Source organism: Dendropsophus ebraccatus, chromosome 5 (genome assembly GCF_027789765.1).
Source record: "Dendropsophus ebraccatus isolate aDenEbr1 chromosome 5, aDenEbr1.pat, whole genome shotgun sequence".
NCBI lineage: Eukaryota > Metazoa > Chordata > Amphibia > Anura > Hylidae > Dendropsophus > Dendropsophus ebraccatus.
This window is the reverse complement of record NC_091458.1, coordinates 613,717-629,381: the sequence shown is the minus strand read 5'-3', so window position 1 is coordinate 629,381 and position 15,665 is coordinate 613,717. Positions and strand designations below refer to the sequence as shown.

The 15,665-nt window shown below is 54.6% G+C and overlaps 1 protein-coding gene across 4 annotated transcripts in view; it reads right to left on the bottom strand.

Annotated features, from left to right (window-relative positions):
- Window positions 1-9,232: 9,232 nt before the first annotated feature.
- LCMT2 (leucine carboxyl methyltransferase 2) overlaps window positions 9,233-15,665 on the bottom strand; it is a 42,948-nt gene continuing 36,515 nt past the window's right edge. For all 4 annotated transcript variants that reach the window (XM_069969276.1, XM_069969277.1, XM_069969278.1 and 1 more), the window contains exons 12-15: window positions 11,372-11,469; window positions 10,659-10,846; window positions 10,007-10,142; window positions 9,233-9,753 (exon numbers count right to left, since the gene is read on the bottom strand). In XM_069969276.1, coding sequence (XP_069825377.1) covers window positions 9,595-9,753; window positions 10,007-10,142; window positions 10,659-10,846; window positions 11,372-11,469 — 581 coding nt within the window. In that variant the 3' untranslated portion in view covers window positions 9,233-9,594. The remainder of the gene's footprint in view (window positions 9,754-10,006; window positions 10,143-10,658; window positions 10,847-11,371; window positions 11,470-15,665) is intronic.

Here is a 15,665-nt window from a genome sequence, read left to right as displayed (position 1 = left end):
CATTCATGGAGCCACAAGGTCCTATATTCCTGAAGACGCTCCACTGTTACAGCGCGATTCATGGAGCCACAAGGTGCTATATTCCTGACCACGCTCCATTGTTACAGCGCCAATCATGGAGCCACAAGGTGCTATATTCCTGACCGCGCTCCATTGTTACAGCGCCATTCATGGAGCCACAAGGTGCTATATTCCTGACCGCGCTCCACTGTTACAGCGCGATTCATGGAGCCACAAGGTGCTATATTCCTGAAGACGCTCCATTGTTACAGCGCCATTCATGGAGCCACAAGGTGCTATATTCCTGACCGCGCTCCATTGTTACAGCGCCATTCATGGAGCCACAAGGTGCTATATTCCCTGACCGCGCTCCATTGTTACAGCGCCGATTCATGGAGCCACAAGGTGCTATATTCCTGACCGCGCTCCATTGTTACAGCGCCATTCATGGAGCCACAAGGTGCCTATATTCCTGAAGACGCTCCATGTTACAGCGCCGATTCATGGAGCCACAAGGTGCTAATTCCTGACCCGCTCCATTGTTACATCGCCATTCATGGAGCCACAAGGGGCTATATTCCTGCCGCCGCTCCACTGGTTACGCGCGATTCATGGAGCCACAAGGTGCTATATCCTGACCGACGCTCCATTGGTTACAGCGCCATTCATGGAGCCACAAGGTGCTATATTCCTGACCGCGCTCCATTGTTACAGCGCCATTCATGGAGCCACAAGGTGCTAATATCCTGACCGCGCTCCATTGTTACAGCTCCATTCATGGAGCCACAAGGTGCTATATTCCTGACCGCGCTCCATTGTTACAGCGCCATTCATGGAGCCACAAGGTGCTATATTCCTGACCGCGCTCCATTGTTACAGCGCCATTCATGGAGCCACAAGGTCCTATATTCCTGAAGACGCTCCACTGTTACAGCGCGATTCATGGAGCCACAAGGTGCTATATTCCTGACCACGCTCCATTGTTACAGCGCCATTCATGGAGCCGCAAGGTGCTATATTCCTGACCGCGCTCCATTGTTACAGCGCCATTCATGGAGCCACAAGGTGCTATATTCCTGAAGACGCTCCATTGTTACAGCGCGATTCATGGAGCCACAAGGTGCTATATTCCTGACCGCGCTCCATTGTTACAGCGCCATTCATGGAGCCACAAGGTGCTATATTCCTGACCGCGCTCCATTGTTACAGCGCCATTCATGGAGCCACAAGGTGCTATATTCCTGAAGACGCTCCATTGTTACAGCGCCATTCATGAAGCCACAAGGTGCTATATTCCTGACCGCGCTCCATTGTTACAGCGCGATTCATGGAGCCACAAGGTGCTATATTCCTGACCGCGCTCCATTGTTACAGGGCCATTCATGGAGCCACAAGGTGCTATATTCCTGAAGACGCTCCATTGTTACAGCGCGATTTATGGAGCCACAAGGTGCTATATTCCTGACCGCGCTCCATTGTTACAGCGCCATTCATGGAGCCACAAGGTGCTATATTCCTGAAGACGCTCCATGTTACAGCGCCATTCATGGAGCCACAAGGTGCTATATTCCTGACCGCGCTCCATTGTTACAGCGCCATTCATGGAGCCACAAGGTGCTATATTCCTGACCGCGCTCCATTGTTACAGCGCATTCATGGAGCCACAAGGTGCTATATTCCTGACCGCGCTCCATTGTTACAGCGCCATTCATGGAGCCACAAGGTGCTATATTCCTGACCGCGCTCCATTGTTACAGCGCCATTCATGGAGCCACAAGGTGCTATATTCCTGAAGACGCTCCATTGTTACAGCGCCATTCATGGCCACAAGGTGCTATATTCCTGACCGCGCTCCATTGTTACAGCGCATTCATTGGAGCCACAAGGGTGCTATATTCCTGACCCGCTCCATTGTTACAGCGCCATTCATGGAGCCACAAGGTGCTATATTCCTGACCGCGCTCCATTGTTACAGCGCCATTCATGGAGCCACAAGGTGCTATATTCCTGACCGCGCTCCATTGGTTACAGCGCCATTCATGGAGCCACAAGGTGCTATATTCCTGACCGCGCTCCATTGTTACAGCGCCATTCATGGAGCCACAAGGTGCTATATTCCTGACCGACGCTCCATGTTACAGGCGCCATTCATGGAGCCACAAGGTGCCTATATTCTGACCGACGCTCCATTGTTACAGCGCCATTCATGGAGCCACAAGGTGCTATATTCCTGACCGCGCTCCATTGTTACAGCGCCATTCATGGAGCCACAAGGTGCTATATTCCTGACCGACGCTCCATTGTTACAGCTCCATTCATGGAGCCACAAGGGTGCTATATTCCTGACCGCGCTCCATTGTTACAGCGCCATTCATGGAGCCACAAGGTGCTATATTCCTGACCGCGCTCCATTGTTACAGCGCCATTCATGGAGCCACAAGGTGCTATATTCCTGAAGACGCTCCATTGTTACAGCGCCATTCATGGAGCCACAAGGTGCTATATTCCTGACCGCGCTCCATTGTTACAGCGCCATTCATGGAGCCACAAGGTGCTATATTCCTGAAGACGCTCCATTGTTACAGCGCCATTCATGGAGCCACAAGGTGCTATATTCCTGACCGCGCTCCATTGTTACAGCGCCATTCATGGAGCCACAAGGTGCTATATTCCTGACCGCGCTCCATTGTTACAGCGCCATTCATGGAGCCACAAGGTGCTATATTCCTGACCGCGCTCCATTGTTACAGGGCCATTCATGGAGCCACAAGGTGCTATATTCCTGACCGCGCTCCATTGTTACAGCGCCATTCATGGAGCCACAAGGTGCTATATTCCTGAAGACGCTCCATTGTTACAGCGCGATTTATGGAGCCACAAGGTGCTATATTCCTGACCGCGCTCCATTGTTACAGCGCCATTCATGGAGCCACAAGGTGCTATATTCCTGAAGTCGCTCCATTGTTACAGCGCCATTCATGGAGCCACAAGGTGCTATATTCCTGACCGCGCTCCATTGTTACAGCGCCATTCATGGAGCCACAAGGTGCTATATTCCTGACCGCGCTCCATTGTTACAGCGCCATTCATGGAGCCACAAGGTGCTATATTCCTGACCGCGCTCCATTGTTACAGCGCGATTCATGGAGCCACAAGGTGCTATATTCCTGACCGCGCTCCATTGTTACAGGGCCATTCATGGAGCCACAAGGTGCTATATTCCTGAAGACGCTCCATTGTTACAGCGCGATTTATGGAGCCACAAGGTGCTATATTCCTGACCGCGCTCCATTGTTACAGCGCCATTCATGGAGCCACAAGGTGCTATATTCCTGAAGACGCTCCATTGTTACAGCGCCATTCATGGAGCCACAAGGTGCTATATTCCTGACCGCGCTCCATTGTTACAGCGCCATTCATGGAGCCACAAGGTGCTATATTCCTGACCGCGCTCCATTGTTACAGCGCCATTCATGGAGCCACAAGGTGCTATATTCCTGACCGCGCTCCATTGTTACAGCGCGATTCATGGAGCCACAAGGTGCTATATTCCTGACCGCGCTCCATTGTTACAGCGCCATTCATGGAGCCACAAGGTGCTATATTCCTGAAGACGCTCCATTGTTACAGCTCCATTCATGGAGCCACAAGGTGCTATATTCCTGACCGCGCTCCATTGTTACAGCGTGATTCATGGAGCCGCAAGGTGCTATATTCCTGAAGACGCTCCATTGTTACAGCGCGATTCATGGAGCCACAAGGTGCTATATTCCTGAAGATGCTCCATTGTTACAGCGCCATTCATGGAGCCACAAGGTGCTATATTTCTGACCGCGCTCCATTGTTACAGCGCCATTCATGGAGCCACAAGGTGCTATATTCCTGACCGCGCTCCATTGTTACAGCGCCATTCATGGAGCCACAAGGTGCTATATTCCTGACCGCGCTCCATTGTTACAGCGCCATTCATGGAGCCACAAGGTGCTATATTCCTGAAGACGCTCCATTGTTACAGCGCCATTCATGGAGCCACAAGGTGCTATATTCCTGACCGCGCTCCATTGTTACAGCGCCATTCATGGAGCCACAAGGTGCTATATTCCTGACCGCGCTCTATTGTTACAGCGCGATTCATGGAGCCACAAGGCGCTATATTCCTGACCGCGCTCCATTGTTACAGCGCCATTCATGGAGCCACAAGGTGCTATATTCTTGACCGCGCTCCATTGTTACAGCGCCATTCATGGAGCCACAAGGTGCTATATTCCTGACCGCGCTCCATTGTTACAGCGCGATTCATGGAGCCACAAGGTGCTATATTCCTGAAGACGCTCCATTGTTACAGGGCGATTCATGGAGCCACAAGGCGCTATATTCCTGAAGACGCTCCATTGTTACAGCGCCATTCATGGAGCCACAAGGTGCTATATTTCTGACCGCGCTCCATTGTTACAGCGCCATTCATGGAGCCACAAGGTGCTATGTTCCTGAAGACGCTCCATTGTTACAGCGCCATTCATGGAGCCACAAGGTGCTATATTCCTGACCGCGCTCCATTGTTACAGCGCCATTCATGGAGCCACAAGGTGCTATATTCCTGACCGCGCTCCATTGTTACAGCGCCATTCATGGAGCCACAAGGTGCTATATTCCTGAAGACGCTCCATTGTTACAGCGCCATTCATGGAGCCACAAGGTGCTATATTCCTGACCGCGCTCCATTGTTACAGCGCCATTCATGGAGCCACAAGGTGCTATATTCCTGAAGACGCTCCATTGTTACAGCGCCATTCATGGAGCCACAAGGTGCTATATTCCTGAAGACGCTCCATTGTTACAGCGCCATTCATGGAGCCACAAGGTGCTATATTCCTGACCGCGCTCCATTGTTACAGCGCGATTCATGGAGCCACAAGGTGCTATATTCCTGACAGCGCTCCATTGTTACAGCGCCATTCATGGAGCCACAAGGTGCTATATTCCTGACCACGCTCCATTGTTACAGCGCCATTCATGGAGCCACAAGGTGCTATATTCCTGAAGACGCTCCATTGTTACAGCGCCATTCATGGAGCCACAAGGTACTATATTCCTGACCGCGCTCCATTGTTACAGCGCCATTCATGGAGCCACAAGGTGCTATATTCCTGACCGCGCTCCATTGTTAAAGCGCCATTCATGGAGCCACAAGGTGCTATATTCCTGACCGCGCTCCATTGTTACAGCGCGATTCATGGAGCCACAAGGTGCTATATTCCTGACCGCGCTCCATTGTTACAGCGCCATTCATGGAGCCACAAGGTGCTATATTCCTGACCGCGCTCCATTGTTACAGCGCCATTCATGGAGCCACAAGGTGCTATATTCCTGACCGCGCTTCATTGTTACAGCGCCATTCATGGAGCCACAAGGTGCTATATTCCTGAAGACGCTCCATTGTTACAGCGCGATTCATGGAGCCACAAGGTGCTATATTCCTGACCGCGCTCCATTGTTACAGCGCGATTCATGGAGCCACAAGGCGCTATATTCCTGAAGACGCTCCATTGTTACAGCGCCATTCATGGAGCCACAAGGTGCTATATTCCTGACCGCGCTCCATTGTTACAGCGCCATTCATGGAGCCACAAGGTGCTATATTCCTGACCACGCTCCATTGTTACAGCGCCATTCATGGAGCCACAAGGTGCTATATTCCTGACCACGCTCCATTGTTACAGCTCCATTCATGGAGCCACAAGGCGCTATATTCCTGACCGCGCTCCATTGTTACAGCGCCATTCATGGAGCCGCAAGGTGCTATATTCCTGACCGCGCTCCATTGTTACAGCGCCATTCATGGAGCCACAAGGTGCTATATTCCTGAACGCGCTCCATTGTTACAGCGCCATTCATGGAGCCGCAAGGTGCTATATTCCTGAAGACGCTCCATTGTTACAGCGCCATTCATGGAGCCGCAAGGTGCTATATTCCTGAAGACGCTCCATTGTTGCAGCGCCATTCATGGAGCCACAAGGTGCTATATTCCTGAAGACGCTCCATTGTTACAGCGCCATTCATGGAGCCGCAAGGTGCTATATTCCTGAAGACGCTCCATTGTTACAGCGCCATTCATGGAGCCGCAAGGTGCTATATTCCTGACCGCGCTCCATTGTTACAGCGCCATTCATGGAGCCACAAGGTGCTATATTCCTGACCGCGCTCCATTGTTACAGCGCCATTCATGGAGCCGCAAGGTGCTATATTCCTGACCGCGCTCCATTGTTACAGCGCCATTCATGGAGCCACAAGGTGCTATATTCCTGACCGCGCTCCATTGTTACAGCGCGATTCATGGAGCCACAAGGCGCTATATTCCTGACCGCGCTCCTTTGTTACAGCGCCATTCATGGAGCCACAAGGTGCTATATTCCTGACCACGCTCCATTGTTACAGCGCCATTCATGGAGCCACAAGGTGCTATATTCCTGAGCGCGCTCCATTGTTACAGCTCCATTCATGGAGCCACAAGGTGCTATATTCCTGACCGCGCTCCATTGTTACAGCGCCATTCATGGAGCCACAAGGTGCTATATTCCTGAAGACGCTCCATTGTTACAGCGCCATTCATGGAGCCACAAGGTGCTATATTCCTGACCGCGCTCCATTGTTACAGCACGATTCATGGAGCCACAAGGTGCTATATTCCTGACCGCGCTCCATTGTTACAGCACGATTCATGGAGCCACAAGGTGCTATACTCCTGAAGACGCTCCATTGTTACAGCGCCAATCATGGAGCCACAAGGTGCTATATTCCTGACCGCGCTCCATTGTTACAGCGCCATTCATGGAGCCACAAGGTGCTATATTCCTGAAGACGCTCCATTGTTACAGCGCCATTCATGGAGCCACAAGGTGCTATATTCCTGACCGCGCTCCATTGTTACAGCACGATTCATGGAGCCACAAGGTGCTATATTCCTGACCGCGCTCCATTGTTACAGCACGATTCATGGAGCCACAAGGTGCTATACTCCTGAAGACGCTCCATTGTTACAGCGCCAATCATGGAGCCACAAGGTGCTATATTCCTGACCGCGCTCCATTGTTACAGCGCCATTCATGGAGCCACAAGGTGCTATATTCCTGACCGCGCTCCATTGTTACAGCGCCATTCATGGAGCCACAAGGTGCTATATTCCTGACCGCGCTCCTTTGTTACAGCGCCATTCATGGAGCCACAAGGTGCTATATTCCTGAAGACGCTCCATTGTTACAGCGCCATTCATGGAGCCACAAGGTGCTATATTCCTGACCGCGCTCCATTGTTACAGCGCCATTCATGGAGCCACAAGGTGCTATATTCCTGACCGCGCTCCATTGTTACAGCGCGATTCATGGAGCCACAAGGTGCTATATTCCTGAAGACGCTCCATTGTTACAGCGCCATTCATGGAGCCACAAGGTGCTATATTCCTGAAGACGCTCCATTGTTACAGCGCCATTCATGGAGCCACAAGGTGCTATATTCCTGACCGCGCTCCGTTGTTACAGCGCGATTCATGGAGCCACAAGGTGCTATATTCCTGACCGCGCTCCATTGTTACAGCGCCATTCATGGAGCCACAAGGTGCTATATTCCTGAAGACGCTCCATTGTTACAGCGCCATTCATGGAGCCACAAGGTGCTATATTCCTGACCGCGCTCCGTTGTTACAGCGCGATTCATGGAGCCACAAGGTGCTATATTCCTGACCGCGCTCCATTGTTACAGCGCCATTCATGGAGCCACAAGGTGCTATATTCCTGACCGCGCTCCATTGTTACAGCGCCATTCATGGAGCCACAAGGTGCTATATTCCTGACCGCGCTCCATTGTTACAGCGCCATTCATGGAGCCACAAGGTGCTATATTCCTGACCACGCTCCATTGTTACAGCACGATTCATGGAGCCACAAGGTGCTATATTCCTGACCGCGCTCCATTGTTACAGCGCCATTCATGGAGCCACAAGGTGCTATATTCCTGACCGCGCTCCATTGTTACAGCACGATTCATGGAGCCACAAGGTGCTATATTCCTGACCGCGCTCCATTGTTACAGCGCCATTCATGGAGCCACAAGGTGCTATATTCCTGACCGCGCTCCATTGTTACAGCGCCAATCATGGAGCCACAAGGTGCTATATTCCTGACCGCGCTCCATTGTTACAGCGCCATTCATGGAGCCACAAGGTGCTATATTCCTGACCACGCTCCATTGTTACAGCACGATTCATGGAGCCACAAGGTGCTATATTCCTGACCGCGCTCCATTGTTACAGCGCCATTCATGGAGCCACAAGGTGCTATATTCCTGAAGACGCTCCATTGTTACAGCGCCATTCATGGAGCCACAAGGTGCTATATTCCTGACCGCGCTCCATTGTTACAGCGCCATTCATGGAGCCACAAGGTGCTATATTCCTGACCACGCTCCATTGTTACAGCACGATTCATGGAGCCACAAGGTGCTATATTCCTGACCGCGCTCCATTGTTACAGCGCCATTCATGGAGCCACAAGGTGCTATATTCCTGACCTCGCTCCATTGTTACAGCACGATTCATGGAGCCACAAGGTGCTATATTCCTGACCGCGCTCCATTGTTACAGCGCCATTCATGGAGCCACAAGGTGCTATATTCCTGACCGCGCTCCATTGTTACAGCGCCATTCATGGAGCCACAAGGTGCTATATTCCTGACCGCGCTCCATTGTTACAGCGCCATTCATGGAGCCACAAGGTGCTATATTCCTGACCGCGCTCCATTGTTACAGCGCCATTCATGGAGCCGCAAGGTGCTATATTCCTGACCGCGCTCCATTGTTACAGCGCCATTCATGGAGCCACAAGGTGCTATATTCCTGACCGCGCTCCATTGTTACAACAATTACAACCAATCACAGCTGACTCCTGTGTTACCGCTGCTTGTCACCATATAACAGTGTCAGATGCGCTCTGTAATTACCGGTATATACCCGCAACCACAGTATAACATCAGGATACAGAATATCAACTAATATCCATCTCTAGGACATTTTATATAGATTTCTTATTACCAATATTGCTGCATCACTTGGTCAATAGACCAACTCCCATATATTTATTTTTATATATTTTCATATTCTTATTTTTATTTTTAATTTTCTATATTTTTTATTCATATATTTTTTTTTTTTTCCTTTTTCTCATTTTTCCGTCCGTTTGCATGCGCAGAGTACTCACTAATGTTATATGTCTATCATTTACTGATCTGCAGGTTATTATTGCATCTTTTATCTGGTTTCTATTACTGTGGAATAAATCCTTCAATCTTCTTACATATCCACCTCAGTCTTTCTAATAATAATAATAATAATAATAATAATATTTATTATTATTCTCTTTCCGTTTTGATTCTTTCTCGTACATTTATTTCTCAGGATTTGTCAACTGCTTCAACTACACCACAGTATAGGGCGGTATACATATACGTCTCATGGACGTGCCGCTGTCTCGGCTGTTTTCCTGTTGCTCCTCCACCCAGACACCACTGAGGCAGGAGTTCTGCTCCGGAGGGATGTAGTGCGGCTCATGTGGGATACGGCAGCTCCAATAGAATCGGCTGCTCATTCAGGTGAGTCCCAAAGGAGAAGCAGGTGCCACCACCACCGAGGACCACCACCCGCTTCTTGTCCGGGAGGAGGACGGAGCTGTGTCCATGTAGCATCAGCGGCCACTCCAGCCGGGCCTGCAGGAGGGAGCAACACAGTGATCATGGGGGCAGACCGGCCGGAGGGGGGGGGGGCCGGATGACGGGGGGTTGCAGGAGAGATGGGCAGCCAGGAAGACGGGGGGTTGAGGGAATTAGGCAGGTAGACGGCCAGTAGGGGGGGATGGGGGTAGACAGGCAGGAGAGGGGGGGGATGGGGAAGGCAGCCAGGAAGATGGGGGGGTTGAGGGAATTGGGTAGATGGGAGTGAGGACTGGGGGTAAATACTCACAGAGTTGATGGTGTACTCAGAGACATGGCCGCTGATCAGATCCACCAGAGACAGTCCGGGGACCCCTGGAGCATGAATCCAGACCCCCCCCAGCAGGATCAGCGTGTCACCAACCACATGTGAGCTGTGCGAGTATCTGCAGACCAGAAGAAGCCACAAGGTCACTGCACGCTCCCCAAGTGCCCCTTACTGCCAGCAAGCGGAGATAGAGGCTGGCACCGCAGAGAATCCCCCTTCACAGGAAGGACTGCTGGCACCGCAGAGAATCCCCCTACCCCTTCACAGAAAGGACTGCTGGCACCGCAGAGAATCCCCCTCCACAGGAAGGACTGCTGGCACCGCAGAGAATCCCCCTCCACAGGAAGGACTGCTGGCACCGCAGAGAATCCCCCTCCACAGGAAGGACTGCTGGCACCGCAGAGAATCCCCCTCCACAGGAAGGACTGCTGGCACCGCAGAGAATCCCCCTCCACAGGAAGGACTGCTGGCACCGCAGAGAATCCCCCTCCACAGGAGGACTGCTGGCACCGCAGAGAATCCCCCTCCACAGGAAGGACTGCTGGTACCGCAGAGAATCCCCCTCCACAGGAAGGACTGCTGGCACCGCAGAGAACCCCTCCCCCTCCACACACAGCAGAGATATCATAGTCACCTGGGGGTCAGCGGGGGGGTGGTGTCCAGACGTTCCCATGAAAAGTGAGAGTGTCCGGGCGCAAGGACAGTAATGGAGCCTGAGGGGGTCCCCGAGGCCAGGAGACCCCCTGATATCACCGCTCCTCCGGCCCATCCACAGCTACTGTGACTGTGACAGCTCGTCGGGGCCACGCCCACCACAGGAACCTGCCGACAAAGAGGCAGAGTTACCAACCATCTACTGCACATCACCCCTCCCCCAACATTACTGACTGACCCCCCTGCAGAACATCTCACTCCTCACTAACTGACCCCCCTGCAGAACTGTCACAGAAGGGACTGGTGACCACTACAGACGGGTGCTGAGCAGTAACAGAGGCCTCACATATCAGATACACAGCGACATGGTGAGAAGAGCTCCGCAGCTACATCTGCCCCCCCAGATACACAGCTACATCTGCCCCCCAGATACACAGCTACATCTACATCTGCCCCCCCAGATACACAGCTACATCTGCCCCCCCAGATACATCTGCCCCCCCCCCCCCCAGATACACAGCTACATCTACATGTGCCCCCCCCCACACACACACACGCACTATTCTCCCCTGTGGTGTCAGTCAGCAGGGCGGGGGGCAGATCACTAGCTAGAGCGCCCCCTGCAGAGAGGGACGAAGGTTCCAGCGCTGAGAGAGCAATCAGTCACTGTATCCTGTATCCCCGCTGACTGACCTCGGCCAAGGATAAGTCCCGTGTGTGCAGGAAAGCGGCGTCCAGGAGAGCGGAGGACTCCACCCAGCGACCTCCAAACACCAAGAGGTAGAGGAGACCTGCAGGAATTATAGGAGGTGTCACATGGCTGCACCACAGAGCCGGGGATTACACACATGATGGTGGAGGAGGAGGAGGGAGCCGGGGATTACACACATGGTGGAGGAGGAGGAGGAGGGAGCCTGGGATTACACACATGGTGGAGGAGGAGGAGGAGGAGGGAGCCGGGGATTACACACATGGTGGAGGAGGAGGAGGAGGAGGGAGCCGGGGATTACACACATGGTGGAGGAGGAGGGAGCCCGGGATTACACACATGGTGGAGGAGGAGGAGGGAGTCGGGGATTACACACATGGTGGAGGAGGAGGAGGGAGCCGGGGATTACACACATGGTGGAGGAGGAGGAGGGAGCCGGGGATTACACACATGGTGGAGGAGGAGGAGGGAGCCGGGGATTACACACATGGTGGAGGAGGAGGAGGTGGAGGAGGAGGAGGTGGAGGAGGAGGAGGGAGCGAGCCGGGGATTACACACATGGTGGTGGAGGAGGAGGGAGCCGGGGATTACACACATGGTGGAGGAGGAGGAGGGAGCCGGGGATTACACACATGGTGGAGGAGGAGGAGGGAGCCGGGGATTACACACATGGTGGAGGAGGAGCTAGCTGGGGATTACACACATGGTGGAGGAGGAGGAGGAAGCCGGGGATTACACACATGGTGGAGGAGAAAGAGCTATCTGGGGATTACACACATGGTGGAGGAGGAGGCGGAAGAGGGAGCCTGGGATTACACACATGGTGGAGGAGGAGGAGGGAGCCGGGGATTACACACATGGTGGAGGAGGAGGAGGGAGCCGGGGATTACACACATGGTGGAGGAGGAGGGAGCCGGGGATTACACACATGGTGGAGGAGGAGGAGGGAGCCGGGGATTACACACATGGTGGAGGAGGAGGGAGCCGGGGATTACACACATGGTGGAGGAGGAGGAGGAGGAGGAGGAGGGAGTCGGGGATTACACACATGGTGGAGGAGGAGGAGGGAGCCGGGGATTACACACATGGTGGTGGAGGAGGAGGAGGAGGGAGTCGGGGATTACACACATGGTGGAGGAGGAGAAGGAGTTGGGAGCCGGGGATTACACACATGGTGGAGGAGGAGGAGGTGGAGGAGGAGGAGCTAGCTGGGGATTACACACATGGTGGAGGAGGAGGGAGCCGGAAATTACACACATGGTGGAGGAGGAGGGAGCCGGAAATTACACACATGGTGGAGGAGGAGGAGGGAGCCGGGGATTACACACATGGTGGAGGAGGTGGAGGGTGTCGGGGATTACACACATGGTGGAGGAGGAGGAGGAGGGAGCCGGGGATTACGCACATGGTGGAGGAGGTGGAGGAGGAGGTGGAGGGAGCCGGGGATTACGCACATGGTGGAGGAGGAGGAGGGAGCCGGGGATTACGCACATGGTGGAGGAGGTGGAGGAGGAGGAGGGAGCCGGGGATTACGCACATGGTGGAGGAGGAGGAGGGAGCCGGGGATTACGCACATGGTGGAGGAGGTGGAGGAGGAGGGAGCCGGGGATTACACACATGGTGGAGGAGGGAGCCGGGGATTACGCACATGGTGGAGGAGGAGGAGGGAGCCGGGGATTACACACATGGTGGAGGAGGGAGCCGGGGATTACGCACATGGTGGAGGAGGAGGAGGGAGTCGGGGATTACACACATGGAGGAGGAGGAGCTAGCTGGGGATTACACACATGGTGGAGGAGGAGGGAGTCGGGGATTACACACATTGAGGAGGAGGAGCTAGCTGGGGATTACACACATGGTGGAGGAGGAGGAGGGAGTCGGGGATTACACACATGGTGGAGGAGGAGGAGGGAGCCGGGGATTACACACATGGTGGAGGAGGAGGAGGGAGCCGGGGATTACACACATGGTGGAGGAGGAGGAGGGAGCCGGGGATTACACACATGGTGGAGGAGGAGCTAGCTGGGGATTACACACATGGTGGAGGAGGAGGAGGGAGCCGGGGATTACACACATGGTGGAGGAGGAGGGAGTCGGGGATTACACACATGGTGGAGGAGAAAGAGCTATCTGGGGATTACACACATGGTGGAGGAGGAGGCGGAAGAGGGAGCCTGGGATTACACACATGGTGGAGGAGGAGGAGGGAGCCGGGGATTACACACATGGTGGAGGAGGAGGAGGGAGCCGGGGATTACACACATGGTGGAGGAGGAGGGAGCCGGGGATTACACACATGGTGGAGGAGGAGGAGGAGGAGGAGGAGGAGGAGGAGGAGGAGGAGGGAGTCGGGGATTACACACATGGTGGAGGAGGAGGAGGGAGCCGGGGATTACACACATGGTGGTGGAGGAGGAGGAGGAGGGAGTCGGGGATTACACACATGGTGGAGGAGGAGAAGGAGTAGGGAGCCGGGGATTACACACATGGTGGAGGAGGAGGAGGTGGAGGAGGAGGAGCTAGCTGGGGATTACACACATGGTGGAGGAGGAGGGAGCCGGAAATTACACACATGGTGGAGGAGGAGGAGGGAGCCGGGGATTACACACATGGTGGAGGAGGAGGGAGCCGGGGATTACACACATGGTGGAGGAGGAGGAGGGAGCCGGGGATTACACACATGGTGGAGGAGGAGGAGGGAGCCGGGGATTACACACATGGTGGAGGAGGAGGAGGGAGCCGGGGATTACGCACATGGTGGAGGAGGTGGAGGAGGAGGTGGAGGAGGAGGGAGCCGGGGATTACGCACATGGTGGAGGAGGAGGAGGGAGCCGGGGATTACGCACATGGTGGAGGAGGTGGAGGAGGGAGCCGGGGATTACGCACATGGTGGAGGAGGTGGAGGAGGAGGAGGGAGCCGGGGATTACGCACATGGTGGAGGAGGAGGAGGGAGCCGGGGATTACGCACATGGTGGAGGAGGTGGAGGAGGAGGGAGCCGGGGATTACACACATGGTGGAGGAGGGAGCCGGGGATTACACACATGGTGGAGGAGGAGGAGGAGGAGGGAGCCGGGGATTACGCACATGGTGGAGGAGGTGGAGGAGGAGGTGGAGGAGGAGGGAGCCGGGGATTACGCACATGGTGGAGGAGGAGGAGGGAGCCGGGGATTACGCACATGGTGGAGGAGGTGGAGGAGGAGGAGGGAGCCGGGGATTACGCACATGGTGGAGGAGGAGGAGGGAGCCGGGGATTACGCACATGGTGGAGGAGGTGGAGGAGGAGGGAGCCGGGGATTACACACATGGTGGAGGAGGGAGCCGGGGATTACGCACATGGTGGAGGAGGAGGAGGGAGCCGGGGATTACACACATGGTGGAGGAGGGAGCCGGGGATTACGCACATGGTGGAGGAGGAGGAGGGAGTCGGGGATTACACACATGGAGGAGGAGGAGCTAGCTGGGGATTACACACATGGTGGAGGAGGAGGGAGTTGGGGATTACACACATTGAGGAGGAGGAGCTAGCTGGGGATTACACACATGGTGGAGGAGGAGGAGGGAGCCGGGGATTACACACATGGTGGAGGAGGAGGAGGGAGCCGGGGATTACACACATGGTGGAGGAGGTGGAGAAGGAGGGAGCAGAGGATTACACACATGGTGGAGGAGGAGGAGGGAGCAGAGGATTACACACATGGTGGAGGAGGAGGAGGGAGCCTGGGATTACACACATGGTGGAGGAGGTGGAGGAGGAGGGAGCGAGCCGGGGATTACACACATGGTGGAGGAGGAGGAGGGAGCCGGGGATTACACACATGGTGGAGGAGGAGGAGGGAGCCGGGGATTACACACATGGTGGAGGAGGAGGAGGTGGAGGAGGAGGGAGCCGGGGATTACACACATGGTGGAGGAGGAGCTATCTGGGGATTACACACATGGTGGAGGAGGAGGTGGGAGCCGGGGATTACACACATGGTGGAGGAGGAGGTGGGAGCCGGGGATTACACACATGGTGGAGGAGGAGGTGGGAGCCGGGGATTACACACATGGTGGAGGAGGAGGTGGGAGCCGGGGATTACACACATGGTGGAGGAGGAGGTGGGAGCCGGGGATTACACACATGGTGGAGGAGGAGGAGGGAGCCGGGGATTACACACATGGTGGAGGAGGAGGTGGGAGCCGGGGATTACACACATGGTGGAGGAGGAGGTGGGAGCCGGGGATTACACACATGGTGGAGGAGGAGGTGGGAGCCGGGGATTACACACATGGTGGA